Source organism: Stenella coeruleoalba (assembly GCF_951394435.1).
Source record: "Stenella coeruleoalba genome assembly, chromosome: 9".
NCBI classification, from domain to species: Eukaryota; Metazoa; Chordata; class Mammalia; order Artiodactyla; family Delphinidae; genus Stenella; species Stenella coeruleoalba.
Genome location: NC_137155.1, coordinates 29494261 through 29510129, shown reverse-complemented (window position 1 = coordinate 29510129; position 15869 = coordinate 29494261). Strand labels below are relative to the sequence as shown.

The following is a 15869-nucleotide window of genomic DNA, read 5'->3' as shown; positions in this document are numbered from 1 at the left end:
TGAACAATTCACAAAAGAATATACACAGATGTCAATAAACAAAGAGAAAATGTTTTGCTTCATAAGAATTCAGGTTAGGTTATTTTTCCCTATAAAATTTCTACAGACTGCTTTATAATGTCTAAAGCTGGCAATGATGTGATGAAATATGGAAAGATAAAATACTATCATTATTTGTAATGAGAAAAACTGGAAATAGTATGGAAGTGGTTAAATTATGAAATCCATAAGACTAGACATTCCTCAACCATTAAAATACCTCAAAGGATATTTAATGGCATTGGGAAATGCTTGAAGTAATATTAAGTGAGAGTGCAATTCACAAAAAGGACACTAAAATATTTACAATATGATCTAAATTTGTAATAATTACACACACACAATCTATGTATATTATAGATTAGAAAGATAATGGTCTTATGTCTTATAATGGAAATGTTAACTTTGTTCCTATATTTTTCCATATTTTACAAATTTTTTTACATTGAGCATGCAGTACATTTAAAATAAAATGTTGTACTCCCTCTTGCAAGAGCACTGGAATCACAACTAACTGCTGAACAATCGTCGACAGGAAGACACTGAAACTCACCAAAAAATATACCCCACATCCAAAGACACAGGAGAAGCCACAGTGAGAAGGTAGTAGAGGCGCGATCACAATAAAATCAAATCCCAGAACCACTAGGTGGGTGACTCACAAACTGGAGAACAATAATACCAAAGAGGTCCACCCACTGGAGTGAAGGTTCTGAGTCCCATGTCAGGCTTCCCAGTCTGGGGGTCCGGCAATGGGAGGAGGAATTCCCAGAGAATCAGACTCAAAGGCTAGTGGCATTTGATTGCAGGACTTCGACAGGACTGGGGGAAACAGAGGCTCCACTCTTGGAAGGCACACACAAAGTAGTGTGCGTGTCGGGACCCAGGGGAAGGAGCAGTGACCCCATAGGAGACTGAACCAGACCTGCCTGCTAGTGCTGGAGGGTCTCCTGAAGAGGCAGGGGTGGCTGTGGCTCAAAGTTCTGGGAAGTACTCCTTGGTGTGAGCCCTCCCAGAGTCCGCCATTAGCCCCACCAAACAGCCGGGTAGGCTCTAGGGCTGGGTTGCCTCAGGCCAAACAACTAACATGGAGAGAACCGAGCCCCACCCAACAGCAGACAAGCAGATTAAAGTTTTACTGACCTCTCCCCACCAGAGCAACACCCAGCTCTACACACCACCAGTCCCTCCCATCAGGAAGCTAGCTGCATCCACCAGAGGGCAGACAGCAGAAGCAAGAAGAACTACAATCCTGCAGCCTGTGGAACAAAAACCACATCCACAGAAAGACAGACAAAATGAAAAGGCAGAGGACTATGTACCAGATGAAGGAATAAGATAAACCCCCAGAAAAACAGCTAAATGAAGTGGAGATAGGCAACCTTCCAGAAAAGAATTCAGAATAATGACAGTGAAGTTGATCCAGGCCCTCAGAAAAACAATGGAGGCAAAGATCGAGAAGATGCAAGAAATGTTTAACGAAGACCTAGAAGAATAAAAGAACAAACAAACAGAGATGAACAATACAATAACTGAAATGAAAAATACACTAGAAGGAATCAACAGCAGAATAACTGAGGCAGAAGAATGGATAAGTGACCTGGAATACAGAATGGTGGAATTCACTGCCGCGGAACAGAATAAAGAAAAAAGAATGAAAAGAAATGAAGACAGCCTAAGAGACCTCTGGGACAACATTAAACACAACAATTCACATTACAGGGGTCCCAGAAGGAGAAGAGAGAGAGAGAGAAAGGAGCCAAGAAAATATGTGAAGAGATTATAATCAAAAACTTCCCCAACATGGGAAAGGAAATAGCCACCCAAGTCCAGGACACAGAGAGTCCCAGGCATGATAAATCCAAGGAGAAACATGCCAAGACACATAGGAATCAAATTGGCAAAAATTAAAGACAAATTATTAAAAGCAACAAGGAAAAAACGACAACATACAAGGGAACTTCCGTAAGGTTAACAGTTGATTTCTCAGCAGAAGCTCGACAAGCCAGAAAGGAGTGGCACCATATATTTAAAGTGATGAAAGGGAAGAACCTACAACCAAGATTACTCTACCCAGCAAGGATCTCATTCAGAATCGATGAAGAAACCAAAAGCTTTACAGACAAGCAAAAGCTAAGAGAATTCAGCACCACCAAACCAGCTCTACAACAAATGCTAAAGGAACTTCTCTAAGTGGGAAACAAAAGAGAAGAAAAGAACCTACAAAAACAAACCAAAAACAATTAAGAAAACAGTATTAGGAACGCACATATCAATAATTATCTTAAATGTGGATGGATTAAATGCTCCAACCAAAAGACACAGGCTCACTGAATGGATGCAAAAACAAGACCCATATACATGCTGTCTACAAGAGACCCACTTCAGACCTAGGGACACATACAGACTGAAAGTGAGGGGATGGATAAAGATACTCCATGCAAATGGAAATGAAAAGAAAGCTGGAGTAGCAATACTCATATCAGATAAAATAGACTTTAAAATAAAGAATGCTGCAAGACACAAGGAAGGACACTACATAATGATCAAGGGATCAATCCAAGAGGAAAATATAACAATTATAAATATATATGCACCTAACATAGGAGCACCTCAGTACATAAGGCAAATGGTAACAGCTATAAAAGAGGAAATCGACAGTAACACAATAGTGGAGGACTTCAACACCTCACTAACACCAATGGATACATCATCCAGACAGAAAATTAAAAAGGAAACACAAGCTTTAAATGACACAATAGACCAGTTAGATTTCATTGATATTTATAGGACGTTCCATCCAAAAACAGCAGATTACACTTTCTTCTCGAGTGCACACAGAACATTCTCCAGGATAGATCACATCTTGGGTCACAAATCAAGCCTTGGTAAATTTAAGAAAACTGAAATCATATCAAGCATCTTTTCTGACCACAACGCAATGAGATTCGAAATCAATTACAGGGAAAAACCGTAAAAAACACAAACACGTGGAGGCTAAACAATACATTACTAAATAACCAAGAGATCACTGAAGACATCAAAGAGGAAATCAAATAATACCTAGAGATAAATGACAACGAAAATACGATGTCCCAAAACCTATGGGATGCAGCAAAAGCAGTTCTAAGAGGGAAGTTTATAGCAATACAATCCTACCTCAAGAAACAAGAAAGGTCTCAAATAAACAATCTAACCTTACTCCTAAAGGAACTAGAGACAGAAGAACAGACAAAACCCAAAGTTGATAGAAGGAAAGAAATCATAAAGATCAGAGCAGAAATAAATGAAATAGAAACAAAGAAAACAATAGCAAAGATCAATAAAACTAAAAGCTGGTTCTTTGAGAAGGTAAACAAAATTGACAAACCTTTAGCCAGACTCATCAAGGAAAAGAGGGAGATGACTCAAATCAATAATATTAGAAATGAAAAAAGGAGAAGTTACAATGGACACCGCAGAAATACAAAGCATCCTAAGAGACTACTACAAGCAACTCTATGCCAATAAAATGGACAACCTGGAAGAAATGGACAAATTTTTAGAAAAGTATAACCTTACAAGACTGACCAGGAAGAAACAGAAAATATGAACAGACCTATCACAAGTAATGAAATTGAAACTGTGATTAAGAATCCTCCAACGAACAAAAGTCCAGGGCCAGATGACTTTACATGTGAAATCTACCAAGCATTTAGAGAAGAGCTAACACCCATCCTTCTCAAACTCTTCCAAAAAACTGCAGAGGAAGGAACACTCCCAAACTCATTCTACGAGGCCACCATCACCCTGATACCAAAACTAGACAAAGATACTACAAAAAAAGAAAATTACTGACCAATATGACTCATGAATATAGATGCAAAAATTCTCCACAAAATACTAGCAAAAATTCTCAACAAAATACTAGCAAACACACTCCAACAACACATTAAAAGGATCATGCACCATGAACAAGTGGGATTTATCCCAGGGATGCAAGGATTCTTCAACATACACAAATCAATGTGATACGCCATATTAACAAGTTGAAGAAAAAAACCCATATGATCATCTCAATAGATGCAGAAAAAGCTTTTGACAAAATCAACACCTATTTATGATAAAAACTCTCTAGAATGTGGGCAGAGAGGGAACCTACCTAAAAATAATAAAGGCCATGTATGACAAACCCACAGCAAACATCATTCTCAATGGTGAAAAACTGAAAGCATTTCCTCTAAGGTCAGGAACAAGACAAGGATGTCCACTCTTGCCACTATTATTCAATAGAGTTTTGGAAGTCCTAGCCACGGCAATCAGAGAAGAAAAAGAAATAAAAGGAATCCAAACTGGAAAAGAAGAAGTAAAACTATCACTGTTTGCAGATGATATATACTGTACATAGATAATCCTAAAGATGCCACCAGAAAACTACTAGAGCTAATCAATGCATTTGGTAAAGTTGCAGGATACACAATTAATGCACAGAAATCTCTTGCATTCCTATACACTAACAATGAAAGATCAGAAAGAGAAATTAAGGAAAGAATACCATTCACCATTGCAGCAAAAGCATAAAATACCAAGGAATAAACCTACCTAAGGAGGTAAAAGACCTGTATGCAGAAAACTATAAGACAGTGATGAAAGAAGTCAAAGACGACACAAACAGATGGAGAGACAGATACCATGTTTTTGGACTGGAAGAATCAATATTGTGAAAATGACTCTACTACCCAAAGCAATCTACAGATTCAATGCAATCCCTATCAAATTATCAATGTCATTTTGTACAGAACTAGAACAAAAAATCTTAAAATTTGTATGAAGACACAAAAGAGCTCAAATAGCCAAAGCAATTTTAAGGGAAAAAAAATGGGGCTGGAGGAATCAGACCTCCTGACTGAAGACTATACTACAAAGCTACAGTAATCAAGACAATATGGTTCTGGTACAAAAACAGAAATACATATCAATGGAACAGGATAGAAAGCCCAGAGATAAACCCACGCACCTATGGTCAACTAATCTATGACAAAGGAGGCAAGGATATACAATGGAGAAAAGACAGTCTTTTCAATAAGTGGTGCTGGGAAAACTGGACAGTTCATGTAAAAGGATGAAATTAGAACACTACCTAACACCATACACAAAAATAAACTCAAAATGGATTAAAGACCTAAATGTAAGACTGGACACTACAAAACTCTTAGAGGAAAACATAGGAAGAATACTCTTTGACATAAAGAGTCTTTTTTGACCCACCTCCCAGGGTAATGGAAATAAAAACAAAAATAAACAAATGGGACCTAATGAAACTTAAAAGCTTTTGCACAGCAAAGGAAACTAGAAACAAGACGAAAAGACAACCCTCAGAATGGGAGAAAATATTTGCAAATGCATCAACAGATAAAGGATTTTTTCCAAAATATATAAACAGCTCATGCAGCTCAATATAAAAAAAAAAAAAAAAAACCCAATCCAAAAATGGGCAGAAGACCTTACTAGACATTTCTCCAAAGAAGACATACAGATGGGCAAGAGGCACATGAAAAGCTGCTAAACATCACTAATTATCAGAGAAATGCAAATCAAAACGACAGTGAGGTATCACCTCACATCGGTTAGAATGGGCATCATCAGAAAATCTACGAACAACCAATGGTGGCGAGGGTGTGGAAAATGCAACAGTGCATTCCCACCAAATGCATTGTTGGTGGGAATGTAAACTGATACAGCAGCCACTATGGAGAACAGTATGGAGGTTCCTTAAAAAACTAAAAATAGAATTACCATATGATCCAGCATTCCCACTACTGGGCACATACCCAGAACAAAACCATAATTCAGAAAAGACACATGCACCCCAATGTTCACTGCAGCACTATTTACAGTAGCCAGGTCATGGAAGCAACCTAAATGCCCATCAACAGACGAATGGATAAAGATGTGGTACATATATACAATGGACTATTACTCAGCCATAGAAAGGAATGAAATTGCATCATTTGTTGAGACGTGGATGGACCTAGAGACTGTCATACAGAGTAAGTCAGAAAGGGAAAAACAAATATCGTATATTAACGCATATATTTGGAATCTAGAAAAATGGTACAGATGAACCAGTTTGCAAGGCCGAAACAGACACACAGATGTAGAGAACAAACATATGGACACCAAAGGGAGAAAGTGGGGGGGTGAGGGATGGTGGGATGAATTGGGAGATAGGGATTGACACATATACACTAATATGCATAAAATAACTAATAAAAACCTACTGTATAAAAAAATAAAATTCAAAAAAAAAATTATTGCCCAAATATCCACATGCTGGGTGTTCATTAATTCCTCTAACAAATAATTTCACTTCACAATAAACATGGCATTGTAGTTCTAAAAATAAAATAAAATAAAATGCTATTTCAAAAGTAAACCAATATTCTTTAGGTCACACATTTTCAAGCTTAATAGTGAATGAAAAAATTCCTTTCAGAGAATTTCCATGTATTGTTATTTCATTTAAAAACTATTTTGGGTGTATACATAGTAATGACTCATAAATGTACACTTCGAGATCTGACCTCTTTTCTGAACTCCAAACATATATCCAACTGCCTACTGGCATATTCTCTTGTATATAAATTATAATAAATTCCTGTATTAGCAGAAATCTTGAAGTCACCATGTAGAAAACAAAATTGTTGATTCTACCCTAACATGGCCATTTCCCCTCTAATTTTCTCCATCCCAGTAAATGCCACCATCGGAATCAGCAATCCATCAGTAAATCTTACTGGTTCTACCTCCAAAATACCTCTCAAATACCTCTACTGCTCTCCACCCTCAGTATCAACTGCCTTGTTCAATGTATCATCCATGCTTCCTGATTTCCTTCATCTCATTTTTTTTTCCTTCATCTCATTCTTGCTCATAGTACTGACCACCTAATTTATATTGCACGTAACAGCCAAGGATCCTTTTCACATGTAAATAAAATGTACCTTTCATGCTTAAAATTGGTAAAATGCTTTCTATTATTTTTAGGAGAAAATCCAGACTCCTTAGCATGTTACAAGGCCCTACATCAACTGACCACCGCAACCAAATCAGTATCTCCAGGAGTGCTGTTTTTAAAGTTCTCCAGGTGATTCTCATGTGCACTCAGGGCTGAGAACACTGCCCTCCCTACCAGATTTAGCTCTTGTCTACTGCTCTTCAATCTCTTCTTCTACCACCCTCCCACTCAATTGTTAATGTAGAGCCATAGTGCCTCTGTCCCTTAAAATTCCAAGCTCTTCCCTACCCTCACACCTGTATGCTTACGTTAAACAACAAAGTCATTGTGAAACATTTACTGAGTGCAACATATTTATGAGGTATGGTTACAGAGCTGGGGATACAAAAACAAAGACCATGTTTGTGGGACTGTATTCTAGGAAGGAAAGATAGGTAACATGCAAATAAGTACACACACACACACACACACACACACACACACACACACACGGTGGTTAAAATGCAGCAGGTGTGTGTGGGGAAGGGGGAAAAATGCTATTTTAGACGGTCAGGGAAGGCCTCTCAGATGACAGCAAATACCTATCTGAAATAAGGGAGTCATCCTTGCACGTATTTCAAGGAAGAGACTACTAAGCCGAGGAAATCATGACCGTGAAGGCCTTGAGGAGGGCGCTTGCCTGGCATGTTCAAGGTACAAGGGAATCAGTGGCAGCCTTGTAGGAGACAGGGTCAGAGAGGTAGATGAGACCTAGATCATGTAGGGTCTCTCAGGCGGACTTTGGATCTTGCGTGAGTGAAAGAAAAAGCCCTCGGCGGGTTCTGAGTAGGAGAACAATACGAGTTGAGTTCCATTTGGCCATCAGGGCTGCTGTGTAGAGAATGGTCTGTAGGGAAGGACAGGTGGCGGCAAGAAGACCGCAGAGAACCTGTTGCAGCGACCTAAGTGGGAGAAGACGGTGGCCCAGCCAGGGTGGCAGAGTTGGAGAGAGCAAGCAGGGACCAGATTCTGGAGAGCTGTTTTCCTGGTTATTCGTATGACGGATTCCTTCACATCCTTAACATCTCAGTTTCATCATCCCTCCCTCAGACACCTTCCCTGACCACATACTATATAAAGCAGTGCTCTGACTCTACCAGTTTGTCTCTATTACCACAACAATTTGATTATTTGCTCTACAACCGTCGTCACTATTTGCAGTTATCCTGCTTATTTGTTTGCTCTTGTTCCTGTTTCCCAAGTAGAAAATACTATCTTTAAGAGAGGGGTTTTGTCTGTCTTGTGTCCTTAGCACCTAAAACAATCCTTGGCACATTTTAAGTTCTCATTAAATATTTCCTGAATAAGTGAATGGAAACTGTCCCAGGATCATTAAAAATACATTTTTCAAAAAGTCAAAGAGCTGAGGCATATCTGGCTTAAACTCTTATCACTGCATGCAATGTAACATCCATGACTTGTCAGAGAATATGTTAGAATCCTTTAGTTATTCTCTGTATGTGATGATGATTTTGGACCTGGTAAAGGATAAACATGGCTAATAAGATCCATCATTCAACCTTCAATTTGTAGATTAATGTACAGACACTGAATACTCTGAGAATACATCATCTAAGACTTGGATGCCAACAAATACAAGCACCCCTGGTATGCACAAATCACGCTTGACATGGGGACAGATGATAAAATTTTGAAAAAATAACACTGAATGTAAACTCTTTAAAAAAGGAAAAATAGAAAAACAGTACCTTAGAAACTGAACTATGTCACACATTTTTTTTTAAAGAAGACAGAAGTTATTAGAGGGAACGGTCGCTGCCAGAACAGTGGGCTGACTTCCTATTCCGAACATGTGCTATTAGTCAGTTTTTACAGCCAGAGAACAAAGGAATGGTCCAAGGTGAAAATTTCATTTACTGATTGGTCGAGGCATATATACCTTCCTTCTATAGAGTGGGAGTGGGACAGGGCAGATGCCTTTCCTTATTTGGGACAGGTCCCATCGCCCAGGTGGCCTCAGGAATTTCATAACCATCGCAACATGGTGGGGAGGGTGATTAAGAGTCCAGTAGGGGGTGTGACACTGAAACGTTTTCAGGCAGGGTCGTCCTTTGTCCTTGAAACACCCTTGTCCTTGGAGCACCACAGCACGGAGTCTTGCTCACTGGACCACGAGGGAAGTCCCAGAAGGCTGATATTTAGAGAGGAAATTCCGGTGGAACATAGATGTTTAAAGGGAACTGCTGTGATGTTTGCCACGTGGTATGCAATGTCACTCTTCTTCCACATCTCCTCCAAAAAATCTTCAGTAAAACTTTATCGCTCCATCATGTACAGCAGACTGGAACTGGTCTCCTAGCATTGCATTTAAACACTGAATGCAGCCTCAGAGTGGACCAAGGGTGAGAGCTCTGGTTACCGTGGGGGGCCTTGCCACATCTGGCCACATCCGATTTTTTTTTTTTTAAACATCTTTATTGGAGTATAATTGCTTTACAATGGTGTGTTAGTTTCTGCTTTATAACAAAGTGAATCCGTTATACATATACATATGTCCCCGTATTTCTTCCCTCTTGCGTCTCCCTCCCTCCCACCCTCCCTATCCCACCCCTCTAGGTGGTCACAAAGCACTGAGCTGATCTCCCTGTGCTATGTGGCTGCTTCCCACTAGCTATCTATTTTATGTTTGGTAGTATATATATGTCCATGCCACTCTCTCACTTTGTCACAGCTTACCCTTCCCCCTCCCTGTATCCTCAAGTCCATCCTCTAGCAGGTCTGTGTCTTTATTCCCGTCTTGCCCCTAGGTTCTTCATGACAATTTTTTTTTTGATTCCATATATATGTGTTAGCATATGGTATTTGTTTTTCTCTTTCTGACTTACTTCCCTCTGTATGACAGACTCTAGGTCCATCCACCTCACTACAAATAACTCAATTTCGTTTCTTTTTATGGCTGAGTAACATTCCATTGTATATATGTACCACATCTTCTTTATCCATTCATCTGTCAATGGACACTTAGGTTGCTTCCATGTCCTGACTATTGTAAATAGAGCTGCAATGAACACTTTGGTACATGACTCTTTTTGAATTATGGTTTTCTCAGGGTGTACGCACAGTAGTGGGATTGCTGGGTCGTATGGTAGTTCTGTTTTTAGTTTTTTAAGGAACCTCCATACTGTTCTCCATAGTGGCTGTATCAATTCACATTCCCACCAGCAGTGCAAGAGTGTTCCCTTTTCTCCACACCCTCTCCAGCATTTACTGTTTCTACATTTTTGGATGATGGCTATTCTGACCGGTGTGAGATGATACCGCACTGTAGTTTTGATTTGCATTTCTCTAATGATTAATGATGTTGAGCATTCTTTCATGTGTTTGTTGGAAATCTGTATATCTTCTTTGGAGAAATGTCTATTTAGGTCTTCTGCCCATTTTTGGAGTGGGTTGTTTATTTTTTTGATATTGAGCTGCATGAGCTGCTTGTAAATTCTGGAGATTAATCCTTTGTCAGCTGCTTCATTGGCAAATATTTTCTCCCATTCTGAGGGTTGTCTTTTCGTCTTGTTTATCGTTTCCTCTGCTGTGTAAAAGCTTTTAAGTTTCATTAGATCGCATTTGTTTATTTTTGTTTTTATTTCCATTTCTCTAGGAGGTGGGTCAAAAAGGATCTTGCTATGATTTATGTCATAGAGTGTTCTACCTGTGTTTTCCTCTAAGAGTTTGATAGTGTCTGGCCTTACATTTAGGTCTTTAATCCATTTTGAGCTTATTTTTGTGTAATGTGTTAGGGAGTGTTCTAATTTCATTCTTTTACATGTAGCTGTACAGTTTTCCCAGCACCACTTATTGAAGAGGCTGTCTTTTCTCCATTGTATATTCTTGCCTCCTTTATCAAAGATAAGGTGTCACACATATTATTATTCCCATTTTTCACATTCCACCTGAAATGCCTCTAAGCCTGTTCTCTTCTTATTCATACAGTGCTATATGTAGCCCCATTATCTAAATTCCCAAGCTCTGACAGATCCCTGTGAAGAGACGGCCACACTCTGTGAAAGGGGACTTTCCAAGCCTTTCTGTCAATTCGCTATTACCTTGTTCTCCACCTCTCTTTACCCTACCAGGTTTTAGTATTTTCTTTCTCATTCTTTCCACAAATTTAAGTCAAACCCCACACAACCAAAATGAAATGCATCTGAATTGGTAAAACATCCTTTTCTGAACACAAATTAATTGATCTTGTCTCTTGTCTTGGTCTCATTAGTATTGTCTATGACCACACTAACCACCACGTATTTACAGACCATCAAATTTTATCTGAACTTGTCATCAAATACCTTGGGTAGAACAAATATGGTAATATGTGTACTGATTTTGGAGGATGATGATGTGATCACTGAGTCAACCTGAAACAATGCTCTGCATAAACACCTAAAGGACTAATTTGCCAAATGTCTCAAAAGCAGGAAAGAGAAACAAATACGCATTAAACGCCTAAGTCGTAAAAAATAATTGCCCATGACAGATGACAACACCATCAGAATCATAGTGTAGGAAAGACAAAAACAACAAAAGTGAGCACAGTTAAGAATAATAAAGATGTAAAAAAAATAAAATAAATAAAATACTATTCTAAAAAAATTTATAGATGCAAATAAAATATACTAAAATAAAAAATAATACAAAAAGCAGCCTCACCTGTCATCTCTGATATGATAGAAAAATCCATAGCCATTGTGTACCATGGGAACCACCACTCCCTGGACTCTTAAATAACCAATCAGACTTGTTGAGAGAACAAAGTTTCCACCTCCTCCACTGTATGGCACAAAGAAAGGATATTTTACTAGGCTTACAGAAGCTTACATTGTTTCTGAAAAGCTTTTAACATTCAGGAAGAAAGAAACTGATGAGGTTACAAAACACTACATTATATTACCTTCTGGAGAAAAGTGGGTCTGTAAAGAGTTCTGGAACAGGGAGACATTCCTCTTTTGCTATGAGTGAGAGACCTAACAGATGACGGTCAAATCCTGCAATAAAACCCCAAACCTGAAGTTAGAAAAATGTCTTCAGCACAAGAGAATTTTCTTTTAAGTCAGAAAAAAACCAGTATACGTACCTTTTCCAGTTGAACAATCTTTCATCATTTTATTATGTTTTGCAAAAGCTTCTAACATCCTGTGCTGCTGCTCAAAAAGCTGTGTTAAAATCAAGAGATACTTCAATAACAAACTGTACAGAAACCAAACAAAAAACCTGAGCTCAAAGTAATTAGAATTAGGCAGGACTTCCCTTGGGGCACAGTGGTTAAGAATCCGCCCGTCAGTGCAGGGGATACGGGTTCAAGCCCTGGTCCGGGAAGATCCCACATGCTGTGGAGCAACTAAGCCCATGTGCCACAACTACTGAGCCTGCGCTCTAGAGCCCGCGAGACACAACTACTGAGCCTGCGTGCCACAACTACTGAAGCCCGCATGCCTAGAGCCCGTGCTCCGCAACAAGAGAAGCCACCGCAATGAGAAGCCCACACATCGCAACAAAGAGTAGCCCCCGCTCGCCGCAACTAGAGAAAGCCCGCATGCAGCAACGAAGATCCAACGCAGCCAAAAAATTCATTCATTCATTAATTTTTTTAAAAAGTAATTAGAACTTGGGTAATTTTGGAGAGAAAAAAGATTCTGAGGAAGACCTTGAGATGTATAACTTTTCTGTCTTTTTGCTTACTTCTTCCACTGCCTTTATTTTTTTAATTTTTATTTTATATTGGAGTATAGTTGATTAAGATGTTGTGTTAGTTTCAGGTGTACAGCAAAGTGATATAGTTATACATATACATTTATCCATTCTTTTTCAGATTTTTTTTCCCATTTAGGTTATGATAGAATATTGAGCAGAGTTCCCTGTGCTATACAGTAGGTCCTTGTTGGTCATCTATTTTAAATATAGCAGTGTGTATACGTCAATCCCAAACTTCCAATCTATCTATCCCCCCTACTGTTACCCGCTTCCTCTGCCTTTTCTTTCCTATATGCCCTGCAACTTGATTATTTCTTTCCCAGAACAAGAAAACAGAAACTTGTGGGCAGCACAGAAGTGATATCAACAAGTGTAAAGACAGAAGCGATTACAATTTCAAAACTAAAAGCATAGTTGTACAAAAATGATAATGAAGCAGCTCTATGAAATTAAAATAAGTTAACATATACATAACTATGTCAATCAAAACTAAAGAAACAAATGCAATACCAAAATAGTGGGAAGCAACTACCCTTTTGTGCAAATGCTTCAAGTATAAAACAAAACATATAAAGCTGTACTGGTTCTAATACACACACAAAAAATCTGATTTCAAAAATGTTCAACCACATCAAGAAAAGCTTCCTATTAAAGGCATTTTGGGAGAGTCTACATTTTATGGGTGTTATCCAAAGGCAGATCAACAGCAGTGAAATACTCAAGGTGCTGAAGTTACTTTGCCTAGAAAATGACACAAATGGGCTTCTTATCAGGTCTTCCCTGTTTCTTATTCTTTCCAAGTATATACACTTCACTGGCAAATGAAGAAATGTTTGTAAGTTTCCAGAGAAAAAGGTCTGAAAATATTTTACTGATCCAGGGATTTGAAGAAGTTAGTTATTTAAGAGCCAAGTTTCCTTTAGAACAGACAAATCCTGTTAATTTTTTCTTTTCAAATACTCACACTGGTAGAAGGATCCTGCATGGATTGGCACCATCTGACTGCTTCCACTGTACATGATCGCACAGTCTCTGTACGGCCATGATAAAAGTATCTTGTCATAGCTGTTTCATAGCAGCAACCAGGGCTACAAGAAAAAATGAAAATAAGAGAATGTATCATGAGAAAGAAAGTGCTCTAATGTTATATTACAAAGAGAGTTCACCTAATAAAGCTGGCTTTGGTCAGAGACTAAGTTCTACAATACAGACTACGACTGAGATTTTCAATAACAAAGAGGCTGTTTTCAACATCAAAGAGCAAAATGTACTGCGGCCTGGTATAACAGGAAATGTTTCAAAGGCTTGGCTGCTGTCAGGTTGTGAACATTGGCATCTGTGGCAGGTGGCCTCTGAGATGCCCCCAGTGATCCCTGCCTCCTGCAGATGCCCTGGTGTAACCCCTCACGCTGCGTGTGGGATGGATTTAGTGTCTTCCTTCTAATGAAAGGAATGTGACAAAAGTAATGAGATGTCACTTCCGAAATCAGGTTACAAAGAGAGCTCTCTCATCTCCTTACTCTGAGGAAAGCCTGCTGCCATGCTGGGAGTTGCCCTGTAGAGAGGCCCAGGTGGCAAGAAACAGAGAGGCCTCTGGACAACAGCTTGGGAGGAAATGAACCTTACTAATACCCATGTGAGTGAGACTGTACGCAGATCCTCTTTAAGGGGTGCCTTCAGATGAAGACACGGTCCTGGCTGACACCCCGACTACAACCTGACAAGAGACCTGAGGCCAGAGGCACCCAGCTAAGCTGTGCCTGGACTCCTGACAGACAGAAAATGTGAGATGATAAATGTTTGTTGTTCTAAGCTACTAAGATATGGGGTAATAGAGTCCTTGGCCTTTAGTTTCCTCGTACAGAACATGAATGACTCTAGAATTAAGTAAAAGCATTATTTAAGAAGTTCCCTAGAATGATGACTGTTTCCCTGGGGTGGAGAATGATACAACAATTTTTGGTACAAAGCTCTCTTACTTTCCTGGTGATAGGAATTTAGAGTTAAAGCAATCAAACGGAAGAGTAAAAGGTCTGAACGTGGGCATTAAGAGGGCTCAAACAGTTGGTTTTTTTTTTTTTTGGCCGTGACACGCAGCTTGTGGGATCTTAGTTCCCTGACCAGGGATTGAACCCAGGGTCCACGGCAGTGAAAGCACCGTGTCTTAACCACTGGACCACCAGGGAATTCCTGCAGCTATTGAGCCTCCTCTGTTCAGTGTTTCTATAAGACTGTCTCCCTGAGCTGAAACAGTATCCTTTCAAAATGTGAAGGAGAAAGTGTAAATAAAAATTTAAACCACCACTAAAATAGCATTCTTTAAAAAACAAAGATAAAAGCAGTAAGAATGAATGACAAAATATCACTACTCTGCAACCTGTAATGAAATAATAGATCTTGGTAATGATCATCAATGGCCACTAAAACCATTAGGTAAAAAAATCAGGGAGGAAACTTTATAATGGATGTTGGCTAACAACTGAACTCACCCTCCATCTGAACAGGATGCGATAGGAAACAAATAATACTATTTGACTTACTGTTATAAAAAATAATAAAAATAATCGATTACTAGTCTCAAGTTGCCAAATCTAACTACCAGTTTATTGGAAACATGGGAGATAGAACAACAATGTTTAACAGTTTCTTTACTTAAAGGGTAAATACATAAAACAGTAATATAAATTTATGTTAACGGACACACAATGTAAAAAGATGTAATCTGTGATAAAATAAAGAGGGCAGTACAGAGATGGATAAAAGCACAGTGCTTGTATACTATTAAAAGTAAGCTGGTATTATTCAAACTAAGTTGTTATAAATTTAAGATGTTAAATGTAATTTCCAAGGTAGCCATAAAGAAAATGGCTTAAAAAATACAAAGAAAGAATAGGGAAATCAAAATGGTACACTCCAAAAAAAAAATCAAAATCACTACTACCAAAAAAGAAAGTAATGGAGGAATTGAAGAACAAAAACATGTAACAATACACAGCTAAATGGCAGAATTCTCCCTCCTTATCAGTAACTCTCCAATCAAAGGCAGAGACTGGCAAGATGAACAAAAAACATCATCTATATACTGTCC

General features: G+C 38.8%; 1 protein-coding gene across 7 annotated transcripts in view; it reads right to left on the bottom strand.

Moving 5' to 3' along the window:
• CROT (carnitine O-octanoyltransferase) overlaps nucleotides 1–15869 on the bottom strand; it is a 95992-nt gene that overhangs the window by 36131 nt on the left and 43992 nt on the right. For 4 of the 7 annotated variants that reach the window (XM_079932193.1, XM_079932191.1, XM_079932195.1 and 1 more), the window contains 4 exons: nucleotides 13746–13869; nucleotides 12165–12243; nucleotides 11982–12075; nucleotides 11741–11860 (listed from right to left, as the gene is read on the bottom strand). In XM_079932193.1, the coding sequence (XP_079788319.1) occupies nucleotides 11741–11860; nucleotides 11982–12075; nucleotides 12165–12243; nucleotides 13746–13869 (417 nt within the window). Of the gene's footprint in view, nucleotides 1–11740; nucleotides 11861–11981; nucleotides 12076–12164; nucleotides 12244–13745; nucleotides 13870–15869 lie in introns of those variants that run through there. The other 3 variants (XR_013829872.1, XM_079932194.1, XR_013829873.1) reach the window with 2 other exon arrangements.